Source organism: Polistes dominula, unplaced genomic scaffold (assembly GCF_049000335.1).
Source record: "Polistes dominula isolate Pdom_NZ unplaced genomic scaffold, Pdom_raw_medaka contig_17, whole genome shotgun sequence".
NCBI lineage: Eukaryota > Metazoa > Arthropoda > Insecta > Hymenoptera > Vespidae > Polistes > Polistes dominula.
This window is the reverse complement of record NW_028301049.1, coordinates 1,992,552-2,012,759: the sequence shown is the minus strand read 5'-3', so window position 1 is coordinate 2,012,759 and position 20,208 is coordinate 1,992,552. Positions and strand designations below refer to the sequence as shown.

Here is a 20,208-nt window from a genome sequence, read left to right as displayed (position 1 = left end):
CGCATTAGTCGTATGCGCGGTAGTCGTATGCGCATTAGTCGTATGCGCGGTAGTCGTATGCGCATTAGTCGCATGCGCGGTAGTCGCATGTACTGTGGTTGCATGCGCGTAGTCGCGTGCTGTAGTGCCTTAGTGGTTAGTCGTATGTCATGACATCAGGGTGCGAAATATAAGAAATTTCAAATGAAAATCAAATTTAATGTAAGTAAAATTCAAAGTAGTATAATAATTTAAATAATTTAAATATGTTTAGATCTTAATAATTATTCCATGCTGTTTTTAATATTAGAATTTCCTAATTCGTACAAACGTTTTATCAAATCATCTGTTATATATGCTCTGAACGATTGTTTATCGATATCCTTCATAAAACTGAAAAAAAATAAATATTTTATTTTAATATAAAAATAATAATAATATACGAAATAATTAAAATGCATACTTTTCTAATTTGCATAGTTTTTCAACTTGTTCTTTAATCGTTTCCATATATTTTTTTCTAATATTGTTAAACAATTCGATCAGCTGTTTTTTATTCATGCTTGTAACAGATTCTTCTGCGAATAATATTTTAATTATAATTTATAAATATTCTATTAGATATTAATGCGAGATATTAATTATTATACTCGATAAATGTAAATCTTCCATAAATTTTTGAAATGAACCAAACGATGTACAAGTTTCGAGCAATATATTATGTTGATGATTTATTTCTTCAATGCAAGGAAATGATCCTCTTGAGAGCATTTCACTATATGTTAAACTCATTATTTTAGGTTCATCCTCTTTCAATAATCCTTTCTTTCCGCATGATTTTCTACACGTTTTCAAATCAAAATTATCGTTCGTAGATTCAATTAATTTTCCGTTCTACAAATGTAATAATTATTCGATAAATAAGAGTAAAATTTAATTCTTCGATAACTAACCGTTTTCTCGTTTGGAATTGTTTTAATATCATCTAATTGTGTAATTTCTTCTTGATCAATTATCAATTGTTCATCCATTTTATCATCGTTGATAATTTCATCTTGTAATATTTTATCTTCTTCCATATTAATTGGCTCTAGTTCGTTATGTTTTAATGTGGACGTTGATATTGACGTTAATTGTTCATGATATTGCATATTTTCGTTTGTATTTTTTAAAGAAATTCCTAATTTGATATATTGTTCAATAAGATTATCTTGAATCGTTTGAATACACAAATTAATATCATCCGTGTATGTGCCATCACTATTTTGTAATTCTTGCAAGAATGTTAAACACCAGTGCAATTGTGGAATACCTGATATAATTAATTTATTATGTTTAATTAATTAATAAAATATTAATTAAATGTTATAGAAATATTATACTTGGAGATTTGTGCTGTTTTTTAGAAAACAGTAGCCATATTACACCAAAAACATGATCTTGATAATTCAGATTATCAAATGATAATGGAAATATTTTAAAGAAATACAAAACAGGTTCAAAATCATAAAGATCGATGATTTCTTTTACTTCTTGTCTATTAAAAATAATTGTTTTAAATAAATATGTTAATTTACATTTTATCTTGATATTTCTTACGGTTCTTTTTCAACATTTGATTCTATTTCTTCAATAACATCTGTTGAAATGAACTCTGGTTTATCTGATTCGACAGTTTCTTCTTCCTTATCATTTTCTAATCGAGGAATTATAGTAACTTCTGATTCTGTAAAATTTTCCGATTTAGAAATAATCGAAATTTCTTTATCTGTAGTTTTATCTTCTGATTCATCCATTTTTATTTATTTTTTTTTATTTTTTTACTACGTATATCAAAATTTATACAGTTAACATTTTTCAAAATTTACTTAACCTTTAAAAGATTACATTTTTGATAATATTTTAATTTATAATGTTTCAATTATTTTTTTTTTTTCTTTTTTTTTAATCAGACATATTCATTTATTACGAAAAAATCATACGTCATAAGTTTTACAAGTTTGAATTTGGAATCGATACGAAATTGTACAAAATTAAAAACAATTCATTTTATTTTTGTATATATTTTAATTTATTAATTAATGTAAATATCTTTTTTGTTTGTTTGAAAATAATTTTTCTAGGTTTCTTTCTTGTTCATTTCGTGTTCGATCATGCCAGAATTTTTCAAATTTTCAACAATTTGTAAAATCTTTGAAATATTGTGTGGATAACCATTTATTCCTTTTAAATTTTGAAAATATGATTCTGTACATTTTACATGCTCCGTTGTAATATTTGTATAAGATTGTTTAGCAATCATCATTACTGTACTGATTACTATACCACACCTGCGAATCTAAAATATAATTATATTTGTTTTTTATTATAATATTTTTCAATGTTCAAATTATCTACACATATATTTTAAATTATTGTAAATGTGTTATTCAAATTACCTTATCGTATTTGTCTTGTTCCTCCAACGATTTATAAAAATTAGGACACTTTACTTTAGTTTGTAAAATATCATCGATATTAACATCGTTATTATTTTTAATTAATTTAGATTGACGTATCTAAAATAATATAAAATTAAGAACAAAATATTGTAACAATATGAATCGTCAAATTTACAAAATTACATTCAACGAAGACGACGAATCTTCAGTAAGGAAACTATTATTACTGTCTTGTAAATTAATTTCCGATTGTATCAATTTATATAAACATCCACCAGGACATTGTGCGATGTCAGATAATTGTTCTAAATATTTTTTATTACATAAATCAAAAGAATATTCTGTTTTATTATTTTTCGAATAATTATTCAAAGTATCCGTCATTCTATCATAATTATCTAATATTTTTCTCGACATAATTATATGAAATAATAATATTCATTGATAATCTTCATCGTATATTTTAATTTAAACATTTGCAAAAGTACAATTATAATTTGTTTCTAATTATAAAATCAAATATCCGTAGAAAAGATTTTCGTTTATTTCGTTGAATGAAATTTTGTAAAACAAATGATGTTTCATTAATATGGCACATTGTGTCAAAGAATTCAAACCTTCTACTTGTCAAATCTAATTACACACACAACCCTTCAGGCCCAAATAAATATTTAAATTCTTGTAAGCAGTGATTGACATTAATGTAAAAATAAATTAATTGTATTTTAATGTGAATGATATCTACGATGATGGATTGTTAAAATCGTAACTTGAGAGATGACAAATTTTATGGTTAATTTTGTTCATTATCATCGAGATAAATTATCAACGAAAATCACGAAAAAAGAAGTTAGAAATCTTATTTAATTGGGTAATGTATGATTACTTAAGAATATTTATTAAAACGTGTATGATTTATTATTGATTTGTCATTAATCTTTTAGGATTATCAACGTACAGGTTTGACATCACTAAATGACAAGAAAAGGATTCAACCGGTTACGAGTTGAGGTTTTTCATTAACAATGGCAACCCGCAGACCAGGTTTAACAAAAACCCAAGCCTTGCGTCAAGCAAAATCAGCAGCTTTAGTTAAACAATATGAGGAAAGGAAAGAAACTATTGAACCACCCAAAGTGGATTTATCAAAGAGAAGAAAAAACCGGTTCACGAGCCGAAAAAAATTGATTTCAGTAAGCCAGGTTTGACGAAAACGATGTTAGCTCGAATGAAACATGCGGAAAAAATAAAGCAAGATTATGAACGTAAAATGGAACAGCAAGCAGCTCAAGTGGGCCGTAAGCCTAAACGAACCCCAGCACCGATTGGTGGTGATGCTAGGTTTGTAAGAAAGATATTTCAATATTAAATCAAGTGATATGATTGTTGCTTTTAAATCAGAATTGGTCGAGAAAGGGTAAAAGGAAGAGAACCTACTCAAAGACGAAAAGCATTGCCAACAATACCAGAAAAAACTCGTGAGCTTGCTAAGACTATCAAAGCAGATGTTGTTCGTGCTGAACCGATAGGTAAAGGACCGATTGACAGTATCGTTATACCACCAGGTTCAATCAAAGATAATCGTACTACGATCATCAGCATACCTCAACCAGCGGAAGTTACTCTTTCACAAATAGCCAATCGTTCGATGCAAGTTATCAGGTGCCTTAAACAAAATCGATCACATTTCTGAAATCATTTTCCATCATTTTCGATAATAATTAAACAAATAATTGCGCATATGTGAGATTAATTTAAATATCCAGACGCATATGTTAAGTTAAATGATTATTAGCGAGATCTTGGACGAACAAGACGCTGCTGAGGCTATAGCTGTACAATCAAAGCTGGATGATTTGCAACAAGCAAGAAGAGATTTTGTAGTAACCGTAGCGAATGTCAGTGGACAGGTTGCTACTTTAGAAGACATGACTGCTGTAGAACCTAGTACACCACCCAGATATCTTCAAAGGTTTTAATACCTTTAACATTGTTCTTCTTTTATTCCTATGTAATAAATTAGAGTTTTCCCTTAAAATATAAAAGAATTATAATCATCTCTTAGAGTACCGGATTTGGACGATCCTTTTCTCCGTGTTGAATATACCATAGATCATCCGATCGTTGAAGCAGCTCGTGAGTTTATGAAAAAAACCCTAGTTGCTATGAAAGAAAGCGGAGTGGCTAGGAAATTGGATCAAGAATTTAAAAGAATCGCTGACATAGAATCGGGATTGGACGTTGACGATGAATTAATTCGCGAGGAAGAACTCATACACATAAGTGACGACGATGACATTTATGTACCACCTGCTGTAACACATGCACCACCACGACGCATTTATAAGCGTCCAGAATACTTCCAATATCCAACATTTGATCCGGATGAATTAGAAAGATTTTTCAGAGGTGAACAATGCCCAGTAATACATAAACCACCATTTGGTCGAGAAGATCTTCATCCTGATCTTTGGGAACTCGATGATCCCTGGTATATACCACCCCCCGAACCTGACGTACCTGATTTCATTCAATTTGATTGAACAATTAACGTTATCGTTAATCAAAAATCATTTTATTCGCTATCCTCGCAAATTTCTATTTTTGTCCTTTGCTGATTCGTTTTTTATACAAAATACACCCCATCAGCTTACTGCTATGTATTTTACAATTAGTGTCAGGTCAAACTATTTAGTAAATTTGTATCTTAATTATAAGTCGAAATAAATTGGACGATAATATAATTTTTATACAACGTAAATTTATATTTTATAAACAATGGTTCTTCGATTCAAACTGCAACATTACATTTTTGTTTTTCTTTCTATTCGAGTAATTCAAAAGTTTTTTATTTTTTATTACGCGTTTTTCTTTTGCGATTTTATCTCGCAATGTTTCAACTAATCTCGGATAAAATAATCCTTTTCTGAAACAAAATAAAATGAAAATGAAATGTAAACAATTTTGAATTGTCTCGTGCAGTACCTAGTTATTACAAAACCACGTTTGAATTTTCCCGCTTTTTAGGTTAACGTATCAGAATGTTACAGATTGACACCAATTATCGATATTAAATTCGAGATATATCGAAATATGATGAAAGATGAAAAGTGACTTTGATGCTACATTTGAATTTCCCACGTCTAAGGTAAACTACCTGGTACTGTGTCATTGACTATCAACGGTGTGTAAACTTAATATAACATATATATATATGTATAATACATATTTATAGAATAATAACGTTAAATTAATCTCTTTCTAATTATAAAAAGTCAACCAATATGACGAGCAGCGGTTCATCAAGTACATTGCATTCAGTGGGATCTTTATCTAAAGACAGTGAATCTCAGGTATAATAAATTAGAACATTTTTTGTAATTAATAACCAAATAGTTTGTTTAATACATTGATCAAGATCCTAACCTTAATAGATAACCTATTGATAAGATTTTGAAAAAAAGTATATATACATATACAGATATACTAGTATTATACATTAAATAAATAATACAAACAATTTATTCATTATACATTCATTTATAATTGAAATTATTTGTGATTTGATTTTTAAGAATGGAGCCGATAGATTGCGTGAAGAAAGCAGAATAGTAATAATCGGTGCTGGACTTGCTGGAATTTCAGCGGCTAGTAGATTATTAAAATTAGGTTTTAAAAATGTTATAATAATTGAAGCTGATACACGTGTAGGTGGTCGAGTATATACTACGCTATATGGTAAGTATTCAATTTCTCTTACTTCGCATTTAATAATTTATCTTTGACAAAATATTGTATATGAGAATGGTCTTTTTAACTTTTCTATCTTTTATTAATTAGCATTTTGTTCTGTTTTTAAATTTAGGAGATAACACGATTGATTTGGGTGCAGAATGGGTGTACGGTGAAAATGGAAATATTGCTTACAATATGGCTTATCCGCATCAATTGCTTGCTTCTTCCAAAGGATTGAACGATTTCGACCAATATTTATTTGGAAGGTCTGATGGCAGTTTATTTCCAGAAAAACTTAGTTCCGGAATCTTAAAGGCATATTATAATTTTTCTGAACGCTTTGAGGAAATGGTGAAATACAAAGGATCTTATGGAGATTATATGTTTGAAAAGTAAGAAAGAAACGATCATTAATGAATAATTTAATAATTATAAATCGTATATATAAGAAAATAATGAAAAAAAAATCAACAACAACAACAACAAATGGTATATTTGTTTGTAGGTTGACCAAATGGTGTCAAGATAACAATGTAAGTCAAAAAGAAAAAGATCGTCTTATACAATGGATACACCTATTAGATACTTCCAAGCGATGTATACCATCATGGTATGATATTTTTTGGCAAGATGCAAGAAGTTATTGGAAATGCCAAGGAGACAATTTTCTTAACTGGAAAGAACGGGGTTTCATAAGAGTACTTGATTGTCTAGCGGTTTGTGAAAATAAAAATATTGGAAACATGCATGTTTTGTATATTGTTATATGTTTGCGCTAGTGTGTATTTTTATTTTTCTTCTTGATTTCTCAAAGTTTTTGTTTTTATATAAATCTTACTCATTGTAATTTGTTTTTTCTTATTTTAGAACAGAATCCCTAAATCTAAATATTCGCTAGATATTATGGGATTAATTAGATTCGGCATAGAATTAATCGAAATCAATTATACGAATCCTAAGGATATCGTTGTTAAAGTTAAAATTGATAAAGAGGAGCCCTATGAATATAAAGCTGATCACGTTATATTCACACCTTCTTTGGGAGTACTAAAGGAAAAATATAAAGGAATGTTTAAACCTCGTTTGCCTGAAAAAAATGCAAATGCCATAGAGGTATTGTAAATAATTAAATATATATATTTTACCATAAGAAAATATTTTTAATAGTTAATCTTAAATGAAATATTAAATATGTACAGGTTCTAGGTTTTGGTACGATACAAAAAATATTTATGGAATTTCCAACTCGTTGGTGGAGCGACGATGTTTCTGTTCTTTGTTGTCCATGGGCTGCAGAGGAAAAGATTCCATTTATACTAGAAACTAGTTCTGTATGTTATATTCATATTTTTAATTTTTATCTCTATTATTAAATATATTATTTAATTATATTTCTATTTATATAAATAAACAATTTGTTCTTTTGTTTTTTTTTTTACAGAAGTACACTTGGATATTTGATGTATTCGCTTTTTATACGATAGATCATCAGCCTAAAGTTTTGTGCGCTTGGGCTGTGAGACATAGCGCTATAGAAATAGAGGATTTATCGGATGAAGAACTTATCGAAGGATTACATTTATTACTGGAAACATTTTTTGGAAAACTCTTCGACATTCCAGAACCAATTAATGTAAAAAGGTAATCAAAATTATTAGTATAAAAATGAAATTGATTTATTTCAATATGTTTTACATTGATTGTTTTATTTATAGAACGACATGGTATAAAGATCCTTTGTATCGTGGATCCTTAAGTTTTCCAACCAAACTTGCTGCAAAAAAAGGTATAACGCCACGTGATCTTGCTAACCCAGTTATGTGTGACGACAAACCTGTATGTAAATATATTGAGATTAATCATTTGATCATTTTTCAATATTTCAATGAATTTTGTTTATTACGTTTCAGATTATATTGTTTGCCGGCGAAGCAACTCATGAAATATTTTTTGGAACTGCTCATGGAGCTATCGAAAGTGGAATGCGTGAAGCAGAAAGAATTAATTGTTATTATTGGTATGGATAAATTGTTTATAATCATTAATTATGTTTTGAAGATTTATTATTGCACATTGCATTATTACATTATGGTTTAAAATGTGACTGAATGCTCAGCTATAATTCTTTCAAATTTACGATTAACATTGCTCATTTTTATTTCATATATTTCATATTGAATTATTCAAGTTTATTAAAAATGAATTTTTCATTAATCCGTGTTTGCGCGTAATCATTAAATTAGTAAAGCTGAAACTCATTAATAAACTTTCATTTTTATGAATCAAATAGCACAAATGAACATCTTATTGTATTATAACGATTAATATGTTCTATTTTTATTGACATGCATGCTTTTTCTTAGGCAATTATAATCTCATCTTTAATCCAAAACTACGTTCTTCCTAATGAATGGATTATGGTAAACTGTGGACGTATCTCTTTGCCTCTTTCTAATTAGAAACTACTACATAACAAGTATATACATATGAATAATAAATTGTAGTATTAATCATATTATTTGACGCTTAAAATATTTTTAATAGAGTATTATAATATTTAATGCATAGATTTTATAATACATCTTATTTTATTTTTTTATTTTTATGTACACACATATGTATATATATATATTACTTCTCAAGATAAACAATATATCTTATAAAATATTATAGATATTTATATATTATAATATTTTTGATTATAATCGAATTAATATTATTTCAAGTTATTACGTTAGAATAGATAGATTAGATTTATTATGAATAATAAATCAATCAAGTAAATAATGCAAAAGAAATTTGATAACGTATATTACACAAATTAAGCTTACACAATTATAATAGATTATAATAATAATAATAATAATAATAATAATAATAATAAATATGATTGATTAAGGAATCCAGAACTCCAGCTATCAAAATTATCAATAAAAACAGCTATGGAAACAGAACCGATGTATACTCCAGACCTTGTAATAATTGGGGCAGGCATTGCTGGATTAACAGCTGCAAAAACTTTGGAAGATGCTAATTTTAAAAATTATCTTTTAATAGAAGGTATGTGTGTGTGTCTGCTGTGTGAGTCATTTTATTAACAGAATATTGAATTAAAAATAATTATATATTAATTTAAAAGCTCAACCACATATTGGCGGACGGATAAATTCTCAATTACTGGATGGCAAATGGATCGAACTTGGCGCACAATATCTACACGGTGACGGAAGTGAATTAGCTCAATTTTGTAAAGATAATAATATAATATTCGAAAATAAAGATAAGGATGGAGATGGTATGCTTATAACTTATAGAGGACAAACAATCGATAATGATTTAGCAGAAGAAGTTAAAAACTTTATCTATGATATGTTAGAAAAAGATGAAGAAGTCAACGAATATACTGAAGAGCCATTTGCAAACCTTGGAAGTATGTTGAGAAGTCGATTTGATGATTACTTAATGAAATCAAATGATAATCCCGAGACAAAGAAACTTAAGGAAGGAATTTTTGACTGGATCAATAGATTCCTTATAATAGATAATTCTTGTATAACGCTAGATGATTTGTCTGTGAAAAAGTACGGAGATTTCAAACGTGCTGGTGGTCCAGAAAACCTTACAATAATGTCTGGATACGAATCAGTGTTAAAAGCTATTAGCAAAGATATACCTTCTAAAAATGTACTTTTAAATACTGCTGTACAATTAATACATTGGAAACAAATTACTAAAGATGAATATGAAAAGCCAATTACTTTGGTACTAGACAATTCAAGAATCGTTACTGCAAAATGTGTAATAATAACCTGTTCCCTTGGATATTTGAAAGATCATATCAAAACAATGTTTGTACCTCGTTTACCTAGGCCACATTTTTTGTCTATAATAAGCATGGGATTTGGTACGATAAATAAAATCTATCTTAATTATGGTGAACCTTGGTGGAAACCAGATGACAAAGGATTTCAATTTGTTTGGGAAAAAAATAAAGTACATATATTCGGTAAGGGAGCTATACCTCTTTGGGCTAAAGATCTTACAGGTTTTGATGTTGTGCGAAGTCATCGAGGTGTATTACTTGGTTGGATCGGTGGAAAATCTGCTCCTCTTATTGAAAATATAAGTGAAGAAGAAATTGGAATCGGTTGTACAAACTTGCTTAGGCATTTTCTTAAAAATTATGATATACCTGATGTGAAAGGATGTATTAGAACTACATGGTCCTCAAATAAATATATAAGAGGTAGTTACAGTAGCATTACGCCAATATGCGACGAGACAAACGGTACTCCGTCAGTATTGGCAAGACCAATTGGCGGTAAAATAACGGGAAAAGGTTTTAAGGTAAACGATGAGTATTATTATTATTATTATTATTATTTCTTTTATTATATTTTTTTTCTTTTTTATTATAGGTTCGACCAATAATGTTGTTTGCTGGTGAAGCAACGCATGAACGTTATTATTCCACTACGCATGGGGCTTATGAAACTGGAAAAAGACAGGCTGAACTATTTCTAAAATATCATGTAACTGAAGCTTAATTTTTCTTTTCTATTTTTTATTTTGTATTTATTTGGTATTTTCTTTTCTATACTAAATTAATCATACTTATATAAAGGTTTATATAAAATTTTTCAAAATAATTCTATATTATTTAAAATGTAATACTATTAAGTCTTATATTCAAAATTACATTTATTTGGTGTTGTTTTTTTTCTATACTAAATTAATCATACTTATATAAAGGTTTATATAAAATTTTCCAAAATAATTTTATATTATTTAAAATGTAATACTATTGAGTCTTATATTCAAAATTAATTTTTTTGATAAATTAATCTTTTTTGTTGTTGTTTTTTTTTTTTTTTTTAATCAAATTCATCCTTTCGCAAATCAAATTAATCCTTTTGCCAATCAAATTGATCTCATGGATGATTCGAAAGTCAAATGGTGCCATTAATTACTTGTTGTGATTTATCAATCAATCAATCAATCGATAAATTGATTGATTGATTGATTGATTGATTGATTAGTAACAAATTACTATTATTTTAGATAACTAAATATTTATAAACAATTATTTTTTAACACTGAATACAAAAAGTATTATAAAAATATAAAACAAACAAGATTTATTTGGCACGCGTGCCTTATTTCATTCGCGAGTGTTGTATGTTTGAATCCGTGTAAAAGTTTATTCAGAGCACAAAAACAGTACATACGTTTTTTATATACATGCAATGTATATATACATATATATATATATATATATATTTTACTGTTAAATAATATATTTATAAAATTTCTGTATAGAGTTTTATAATTCTATCGGCTTCCCTCCATCCAGCATCAATTGCACCGTGTACAGTTGAATAGAAACGTTTGCTTGTAGCTTCTCCCGCAAATAAAACCGTCTAAATAAATAAAAAAAAAAAAAAACGAATAAAACATTAAATTAAAAACTAATATATATTTTTATAATTATAATAAATTTAGTAATCATAACATACGGGACGTTGATTTTTAATTATAGGTTCTGAAAGTTTTTCCGCCGTTGCATTTACTTTTTCAGATTCAATACTTCGAAAACTATAAGTTCCACGAAAATGTTTGTTGTGCGTCCAATTACTCCTAAAAAAAAAATGATATCAATAAGAAATTGTGTTACTTTAAAAAAAAAAAAAAGAAATTCATTGAAATACCTTATTATTGCGTTAGCTTCTGTAATATTATAATGATTTCCCATAAAAGTGTGCAACAATTCCATGGAAGTTTTAAGAACTTTGTCATCGGGAAGAGTCTCCAAGAAACGACATCCTTTTGGTGTTACCCAACCGAGTAATAAATGAGGCTTATTTTCAACACTACCAAAGAACGTCGTATTTGTAATCCACTTTTTGTCCGGCTAAATAATTCAAAGTCATATATAATATTAAATATGCATTATAAAAAGAAAAAGAAAAAAGAAGTAAATACACATATTGTATTTACTTACATCATTTTCTATTTCATTTTTATAAGTTTCGTTGAACAGAAAATTGAATCTCCAATTTGAATTAGATTCCCACCAGGGTTCATCAAAATGAAGAAATATTTTACAAGCTGTACCAAAAGCGAGACCCTATAAAAGTTAGAAAATTATTATTAAATAATGAGTATATAAATTATTTAAAAAAAAAAAGAAGAAAGAAAAACATGTACATTGATAGTTGTAATTTTAGATTCCGGCAAAGAAGGAGTAAACAAAGTTTTATAATCAGCTTTCAATACACCCAAAGATGGTGTGACTATAACATGATCCGCTAAATATTCTTCTGTATTGGTATGAATTTTAATGGAATCATTTCCTGAATAATCGATATTAATTACTTCTGAGTTTAGAAGTGTTTTGTTCATTATTGGCAATTCTTTACTAGGATCTGGATATCTTTTCTGAAAATAATAACAAATATATTTATATTATATTATATTTCAAATAAAATGAAAATAATTTTGTTATAGATGAAACCATTTACCATTAGAATATCTAAAATTGTACTATATCCACGTTTCTTCCAATTAATAGAAAGATTTCCTTCGCATACTTCATATTCCATTTCTCCATTGAGCGATGGTTCGTACCAGTCGTCTGATGCAGAAAGTGAACATTCTACTAAATTAAAGAATGATAATAATTCATTTTGAAGAGTTGTATTTATTTCTGGATGATCGTTAAAGTAATCAGCGAATCTGAAATATAATTGGTAAAAATTACACGGTAAATAAAAATAATGATAAAATAAAAAAAGAAAAATATGTAATAATAAATGATAATATACTTTTGTTCCAGAAATTCACCAGCAGAAATGGTACAATCAGATAAAGTGACATTATTGAAAGCATTTTCATAAAGATTCACAGTATCTTGAAAAATTTGATCATCAAGCTTAGCACCCGTAGAATCAAACGTAGCAAAGTGCCAAGTAGAATTTTCCAACAAATCAAGAGGTGCGGCCAAATCGTATGCAATATTGTTTTTTTGTCCGTGCACCCATTGTCCACCGAGATCTATTACGTATTCACCTAAAAGAAAATAATAACAATAATAATAATTATATTAAATTACAAGATACTTACGTATTAATGCCACCGCAGCAAAATTCCGCTGATTCGCCGATCTACACCTTAAATTGTTGCGACAAATCATATAATAAAAAACTTGATTTAAAATCGAAACAATTTCGAAATTCAAAACATTTTATTTATAAAAAGTAATCACACAATCGGATTTCGATGGAAAATGGGCCGATATAGAATTTAACATAGATTCAAAACAGTCTCTATTTTCTTTCACCTGATGCTGTTGTCATAACCCTGACGAAACCTTGACGAAACCTTGACGAAACCCTGACGAAACCCTGACGAAACCCTGACGAAACCCTGACGAAACCCTGACGAAACCCTGACGAAACCCTGACGAAACCCTGACGAAACCCTGACGAAACCCTGACGAAACCCTGACGAAACCCTGACGGTTGCTGTGTGCAAACAACAAGGTTGCTGAGTGCGAACAACAAGATTGCTCTTTATTGGCGCATTAGCGAAATTTTTGCTGCGGTGGCGTTAATACGTAAGTACCAATTACAATATTTAATATATTATTAATATAAATATTAAAATTACATACCAAATTGTGTAGTGTAAACACGTCCTCCAATTCTGTCTTGTGCTTCTAGGATTAGAATATTTTCAAATCCATTTTCGTATAATTTCGAAGCTGCTGCAATACCAGAAGGACCAGCACCGACAATTACGATTCTCGGAGAATGTTGACAATTAACGAAATTGTTAATCAAACGATTGAACAATAAAAATATGTAGAATATTTTCAGGAACATTGTTGAATACATCGTGCAGTAAATGTCGGTTTAATTACGAAATCACGGACAGTAGTTATTGTTCATACTTCTGACAGAATTAGTGATAATCAGAACAGGATTGTTCTGATTTTATAGCCTTGTATTATCGGTTGAACCTTTTTATCTGTGATTTTATAAATGAATAAAGTCCAGTCTATTTATCTTCGGTTAAAGGGCAAAGAATATTAAATAAGGAGAGAGAGTATTCTTATGTAATCAAGTAATTTGTAATTAAATAAATAATTACAGATATTCAAATATTAACAAATATATATATAGGGTGTTAAAATAAAAACATTCAATATATATCTATAAAACGAATTATATTAAGTAAACAAATTTAAATTAATTGTTTAAATAATTCTATTAATTATTTGAGAGAAAATTATGAACTGATTTAAAGTGATTTTAAAATAATCATCTTTTATTCGTGTTTTAATATTTAAATAATAGTACTATTATTTAAATATTGTTTAAATAAATGTAAATTATTTTTAAACTACAAATTATTTTAAAAAACAACTTTGAAATGAATTAAAATGAAACGAATGTAATGTATTGTTATTTAAATATTAATTTAATTAATATTGTAAAAAATATTAATAAAAATAAATTTTAATTAAACAAAATAATAAATGAATGAAGTATACTAACAGGAAAAGAATGAGTACGTTGCTCGTTCGACGAGTACGAAAAGAATACTAAACGGTGATATGTAAAAGCCAATGAAGCTTTTCATGTTTACTTGACGTCATTTCCCCTCTCCGAATTTAAGGGAACGATTATTAAAGCACCGATTTAAAGAATATTATTAATCTTTTTATTCTATCAATAATTTACAATACATTAAATTATAAATAATTATATTAAATAAATATCACATTAAATATTTATTTAATATAAACTAGTACCTAAATTTCGTTTTACGTTTATCTTACGTGTATTATCGGTTGCCTAATCAAGGGGGCTTATGAGATAGATAAAATATACTAATAAGATAATAAATGAATCATCTGTTTATCTCTATTTGTAATTTGATATAATACAAATTATTATTTAATGCTTTTCCTAATATAGTAATCGATATGTGCTTGTTGTTTCTGTGTGTGTATGTGAGATAGTGTTATTTAGGGTTAGAAAAAACTTTTAAAACTGAGATAAATAACATTGACCTTCTTATTTGAAAGATAGTTATGCTTAACCTTTTTGTTACTACTGACCTATATATGGAGCAACAAGGCAGCAGCTTTCATTGCGGTTACAGTTGTCAACATTTTTGATACAGTAGGTTAATGTTTTGTATAAATTTTTGATAAAAAAAACTTTTTAATTTATTCTAGAAAAAGTACAGTTCAATGTTTAATTCATAATCATTGATTTTATTTAATAATTTATATGATTACAAATAATTATTAAACATAACCTTAAATTGTAATAGAGTAATATTTTCTATACATAATAAATGTATATATATTACAAGTGAGAATCATTTATATTATTATAAATAATAATAAATATATTTCTTGTACACCTTTATTTTCTATACATTTATTATAGAAAAAAAAATAGAAGTTATTGTTTTGTTAATCTCAAATATACATGAATGACAGTTTCCTATGAATAATACAGAAATAAACTTCTCTTCAGAAATACGTGTAGTAATTACTAAATAATTATGTATATACATCATAGTTTGAAAATTATTCACATATCTATATATATATCTATATATATAGTTATATAGTTTAATGATAATCTTAGAATATAAGAGATGAAGTACAAGAAAAGAAAAAGAAAAAAGAAAAGATTGATCAGGATGTATCTTCGTTTTATTTTTCTATTGAAGATAACTCTTGGAATTGGCACTTGACTTATAATTTCGCTTAAAAAGTTATTATCATTATTATTATTAGTTAAATATCCGTATACTATGCACGTATTCTTTAGTCGTTTAATATTTACTTAACAATGATGATGTTTCTATCAATACGTTTATATTTCATCCTTGTTTTTAATCTATTGTTTACGAGGAGCAATGTAACATCTTCCAAAAATCCAGGTTAATTATTTATTATTATATTCATATATTTAATTTATTAAACTATGTAGATAAAAATAATGAATTTAATATTTTTAGATTCTTCCAATATGTTGGACAAAATGAATCGTGTGATTTTAAATATTCATAATTCTTTTTTTAAAGAAAATATAACTAATGTTTATCGTGACAATCCATTCCTTTTAGATGCTTCTTCTTTAAATACGCATTTATCAATTAATATCAGTGGAATTAATTCAGAATATAATTCATTTTTAATGAAAAATAATAAAATGATGAATGCTGTAAATAGTAGTACACAGTACAGTCATAATCCATTCTTAAATTCAGTAATTACATCTACTTCAGCACCTTCTTTGAACAAACTAGAGAATAGTTCAAACATATTTACTAATAATATGTCTACCATAATGGATATTTCTAATCGAACAAATATTCGTAATCGAAGAAATGTTTCCAATATTAGAAGGAAGTCTGATATTAGTAAGTTTATTTTCATTTTTTTTTTGAACAAGATTTATATTATTGATTTTAATGTTATTAATAAATAAAATATATTATAGAATGTGAAGAATACAATGAACAATTTCTGGTTGTATCAGAAGTACAACCTTTAGTTGCTATAGATGTACGATTTTTTCGAGTAAAAAACAACAAACAGTGTACAATGTCTGATCAACTTGTAAGTGGTGGCACAATTGCAGCACCTGGTGAATTTCCACATATAACTGCATTAGGGGAAATATTGGAGGATAGATCTTTTAAGTTTCTTTGTGGGGGCACATTAATTTCACATTATTGGGTACTTACAGCTGCACATTGTACTCGTGGGGAAAAGTAAATTGTTTTTCTACGCAATTAAAGAATATTGTTCAAGATTTATTAGTTTACATGTTGTAATAATTCATTTTATAGCAGTGGTATAAATGTTGTGAGATTTGGTCTTCATAATATAGAGGATAATAAGTCTGGAATTATGATTCATATAGAAAGAATAATACGACATCCACTTTACAAACCTCCTTTATTGTATGCAGACATAGCTCTTATTAAATTACAAAAAGCTATTAATTTTAGTTCTTCAATTAGACCAGCATGTCTTTGTCAACAGTTCGATGAGATACTTCCAAAAGCTTGGGTTAGTGGCTGGGGTGCTTTAGAATTTAGTAAGTTTATAATATATTTAATATTTAGTTGATATTATCATTTATCATAAATTTGAAAATTCTTAGGTGGTGAAAAAGTTACAAAATTGCGAAAAGCAGAACTCGATATGATAAGTAATATTTTATGTTCATTAACATACGGTAATTCCGTAAAAATCCCAGATGGTATAACACCTGGTATGATATGTGCGGGCGATCTTAATAGTTCGAGTGATATTAAAGATACTTGCCAAGGAGATTCTGGTGGACCATTACAAATACTACATCCAAGATATTCATGTCTTTATAAAGTTATTGGAATTACAAGTTTTGCCCAAGTTTGCGGGAATTCAAATTCACCTGGGGTGTATACAAGAGTCTCGTATTATCTTAATTGGATAGAGGATATTGTCTGGCCAGAGAAGCTTTAATGAATATTTTGATATCTTACAAAAAGGTACAAAATTTAATTTATTTAAATAACTGATCAATTTTAGACGGATTATACATTGTCTTTATCTGTATTTTTTTCATTTATATATATATATATATTATTTTTTTGGAAAAGGACATACTTTCATTGAAAAAGTAAATATATAATTACGAACGATGATATTTATATCTGCAGTGATTTAGGAAATATATATATATATATATAATGTATATAAAAAAAAAACAAGTGTTGCATTGTATAACAACTATCGAATAATTTGTGTATGTAAATGCATGCACATCAATATCGTGCACATAACTGCATAGTTTGACTAGAATCTCATAGGAATAAGAATCATATGGTAGACACCGGAGAAACATTAAAAAGATAATTACAACATCACATTCTTTTCAAGATTGTTTCAATTTTAAACTCAAGATATTTTATTATCGTGTATTGTTTTCCACGTAAGGCCATCACCATATGGACCATGAGTCGAAGGAAACAGAACGTACCACCAACTTCTGAAACACAATTTAGGTGGTATATTAAATAAATAAATATGCAAATATATAAAAATAAAATTATAAATTGTTTGAATAATATTACTTTTTAACAATGCCTAAAAATAATTTCCAATTTTCCTTCGGTCCAAAATTATAAGGATTTTGATATGATTTTCCAAGCTCTTTATATTTTTTAGTTTCAGTACTATTAATGCGTGCTTCAATGCTAGTTTCTCCTCTTGTAATAAGACCTGCATGCCACCATGTAAGTGCTCCCAGTGCTGTAAACGTAGCTACACAAATTAAAGCTGCAAAAATGATTAGTCTACGTCTCCATTCCTTTTCTCTATTCTCGGCAGCTTGTTTAGCAATTTCTGCTATTTCTTCTTTGGATAAATGATCTAACGATTCTGCCTGAAAAAAAAGAAAAGACATTTCTTCTATTGGTAATTATTTTAATAATAAAAATCAATTATTTAATACATAATATAAAAATATACCACAGGAATGATCTCTGTATTGTTAATACGAACTGGATGACCATCTAAATCAGCTTCGTGCGCTGGAAAAAATTCTTGATATGCTATTTCTATTCCAAATATCATAATAAATACAATTCCAACAACTGTAAAAGCCATATATTGAAAAAAGTGTCTGTGATTATAATGACCGACACAATTATTTAGCCATGCTGTAAATATAGTTAAGAAATTTATAAAAATTTGTATGTACAGGTATTATTTTTTTCTTATTTTATATTATATAATTGTATTTGAATATTTCAAAAGGATACGACAATGATGATCCATCTTGAGCACGCATTTGTTACAAATAGAACAATGATGCGTTCTAGGAGGTTTAGGTTTAATACACTTCTTACAAATACTCACAGCCTCAGGAATAAGACCACCTTGTGGTGGATATCCTGCTGGTACGTTTACACCCATATAGTAGTGGAAACATACATTGATAAGTAGCCAATTTCCAATAATTAGTAAAAATACTGTTGCTAATGGGCTCTTTTCCCACCAGTAAGGTAACCCAATCCAATATGCAATGCATACAATGCATACTTTTAATAAAGCTACCATTACTACGCATACCTAAAGGCTGTGAAGTTTAGTAAATATATTGTGAACACTAAATTATATTAAATTATGACATTTATGCAATGAGTGATCGGTTAATTAACATAATCAATTTAAAAATAATGTTTGCTAGTTAAGAATAGTTTATCAACTGATCACTTACTGTTTTGAAATATATAAAATCAAAAGGAAAAACTTACTGGTCCTAAACAGGCAGTAAAATTTTCAACAAACCAAAACATTGGTTCCAAGAGTATATCACACACATAACTCCAATCCAAAAAGTCATTATAAAATAATGATTTACATGTTACTTGTAAACGCCACCATTTTTTCTTTATATTCAGCCTTAAATAAGAAAATCGTTCATTTAATGTTTTATTTAAGACAATCACATTTTATTTAAATAATTGTACCTTATTTGCCTAGGTGCTTGTCTCAAAGACCATTGAATTCTCGCCATTTTTTTTTTTTTTTTTTACTTTGATACTAGTTTTTATTAATATTAAATATTAATAATGAAATATTAAAACATTATTTTAATATTTATTTTCATTATCTGGATAAATTTATGATACATCAATTCCATTTTGATGAAATATCTTTTGTACATTTATATAGAAAATCTTGCATTCTAGTATAGTATTTAATTACACTTTTTGATTGTATTATGATTTAAGATAAAATATTGAAATAAAATTTAAGTATAATAAATAAAGAAAAACATATTGATAATTCTACTATTAAAAGTTCTAATCGCAAGTTCCAAATTTTAACGTAAAATACTGCCTACGTTTTTAATTCTTTATCTACAAGGTTAGGTGGCGTTTACACCAATAAGATTCTTTTTTTTTAAATATACAAATCAATTTATAATATTATTTTAAAATTTAAATATCAATTTTTTATTTGAAAATA

General features: G+C 27.5%; 6 protein-coding genes across 14 annotated transcripts; 3 read left to right on the top strand and 3 right to left on the bottom strand.

Moving 5' to 3' along the window:
- Positions 1–21: 21 nt before the first annotated feature.
- LOC149031556 (uncharacterized) lies at positions 22–1,916 on the bottom strand. The gene is given in 6 exon segments (XM_089175720.1): positions 22–372; positions 443–557; positions 630–861; positions 864–1,291; positions 1,362–1,516; positions 1,579–1,916. Coding segments are annotated over 6 exon segments (1,236 nt in total). The 5' UTR covers positions 1,776–1,916; the 3' UTR covers positions 22–263.
- A 140-nt stretch (positions 1,917–2,056) lies between these two features.
- LOC107066012 (uncharacterized) lies at positions 2,057–5,459 on the top strand. The gene is given in 6 exon segments (XM_015320207.2): positions 2,057–3,291; positions 3,365–3,578; positions 3,581–3,761; positions 3,822–4,082; positions 4,216–4,392; positions 4,486–5,459. Coding segments are annotated over 5 exon segments (1,230 nt in total). The 5' UTR covers positions 2,057–3,291; positions 3,365–3,445; the 3' UTR covers positions 4,964–5,459.
- Positions 5,460–5,470: 11 nt separating this feature from the next.
- On the top strand, positions 5,471–11,467 carry LOC107066013 (uncharacterized). 2 transcript variants are annotated; one of them, XM_015320208.2, is made up of 13 exons: positions 5,471–5,604; positions 5,696–5,773; positions 5,996–6,158; positions 6,286–6,547; positions 6,661–6,871; positions 7,023–7,268; positions 7,355–7,486; positions 7,597–7,796; positions 7,871–7,991; positions 8,066–8,172; positions 9,055–9,215; positions 9,295–10,502; positions 10,574–11,467. In XM_015320208.2, the coding sequence occupies exons 2-13, from the start codon at positions 5,705–5,707 to the stop codon at positions 10,700–10,702; spliced, it is 3,009 nt and encodes a 1,002-aa protein (XP_015175694.1). In that variant the 5' UTR covers positions 5,471–5,604; positions 5,696–5,704; the 3' UTR covers positions 10,703–11,467. The 2 variants fall into 2 exon arrangements, with proteins under 2 accessions (XP_015175694.1, XP_089031819.1); XM_089175693.1 differs by lacking the exon at positions 5,471–5,604 and having other exon boundaries at positions 5,618–5,773; positions 9,295–9,450; positions 9,532–10,502.
- LOC107066014 (spermine oxidase) lies at positions 11,330–14,847 on the bottom strand. Of its 2 annotated transcripts, XM_015320209.2 has the most exons (9): positions 14,714–14,847; positions 13,828–14,183; positions 12,980–13,223; positions 12,677–12,890; positions 12,363–12,593; positions 12,157–12,282; positions 11,864–12,066; positions 11,672–11,792; positions 11,330–11,575 (listed from the first exon to the last, which is right to left on the bottom strand). In XM_015320209.2, exons 2-9 carry the CDS (start codon positions 14,048–14,050, stop codon positions 11,456–11,458), a joined length of 1,482 nt encoding a protein of 493 aa, XP_015175695.2. In that variant the 5' UTR covers positions 14,051–14,183; positions 14,714–14,847; the 3' UTR covers positions 11,330–11,455. The 2 variants fall into 2 exon arrangements, with proteins under 2 accessions (XP_015175695.2, XP_089031835.1); XM_089175709.1 differs by lacking the exons at positions 13,828–14,183; positions 14,714–14,847 and adding an exon at positions 13,278–13,487.
- Positions 14,842–17,942, top strand: LOC107066016 (serine protease snk). Of its 5 annotated transcripts, none has more exons than XM_015320214.2 (6): positions 14,842–15,343; positions 16,090–16,118; positions 16,197–16,601; positions 16,682–16,955; positions 17,034–17,284; positions 17,351–17,830. In XM_015320214.2, exons 3-6 carry the CDS (start codon positions 16,208–16,210, stop codon positions 17,692–17,694), a joined length of 1,263 nt encoding a protein of 420 aa, XP_015175700.2. In that variant the 5' UTR covers positions 14,842–15,343; positions 16,090–16,118; positions 16,197–16,207; the 3' UTR covers positions 17,695–17,830. The 5 variants fall into 5 exon arrangements, with proteins under 5 accessions (XP_015175700.2, XP_015175701.2, XP_015175699.2 ...); XM_015320213.2 differs by adding an exon at positions 17,832–17,942 and having other exon boundaries at positions 15,014–16,118; positions 17,351–17,720; XM_015320212.2 differs by having other exon boundaries at positions 15,014–15,343; positions 15,906–16,118.
- LOC107066017 (palmitoyltransferase ZDHHC16A) lies at positions 17,718–20,038 on the bottom strand. Of its 3 annotated transcripts, none has more exons than XM_089175712.1 (6): positions 19,707–20,038; positions 19,491–19,638; positions 18,996–19,305; positions 18,703–18,893; positions 18,306–18,616; positions 17,718–18,217 (listed from the first exon to the last, which is right to left on the bottom strand). In XM_089175712.1, the coding sequence occupies exons 1-6, from the start codon at positions 19,751–19,753 to the stop codon at positions 18,130–18,132; spliced, it is 1,095 nt and encodes a 364-aa protein (XP_089031838.1). In that variant the 5' UTR covers positions 19,754–20,038; the 3' UTR covers positions 17,718–18,129. The 3 variants fall into 3 exon arrangements, with proteins under 3 accessions (XP_089031838.1, XP_015175702.1, XP_015175703.1); XM_015320216.2 differs by having other exon boundaries at positions 17,718–18,220; positions 19,707–20,020; XM_015320217.2 differs by lacking the exon at positions 19,707–20,038 and having other exon boundaries at positions 17,718–18,220; positions 18,996–19,312; positions 19,491–19,632.
- Between the last annotated feature and the right edge of the window lie 170 nt (positions 20,039–20,208).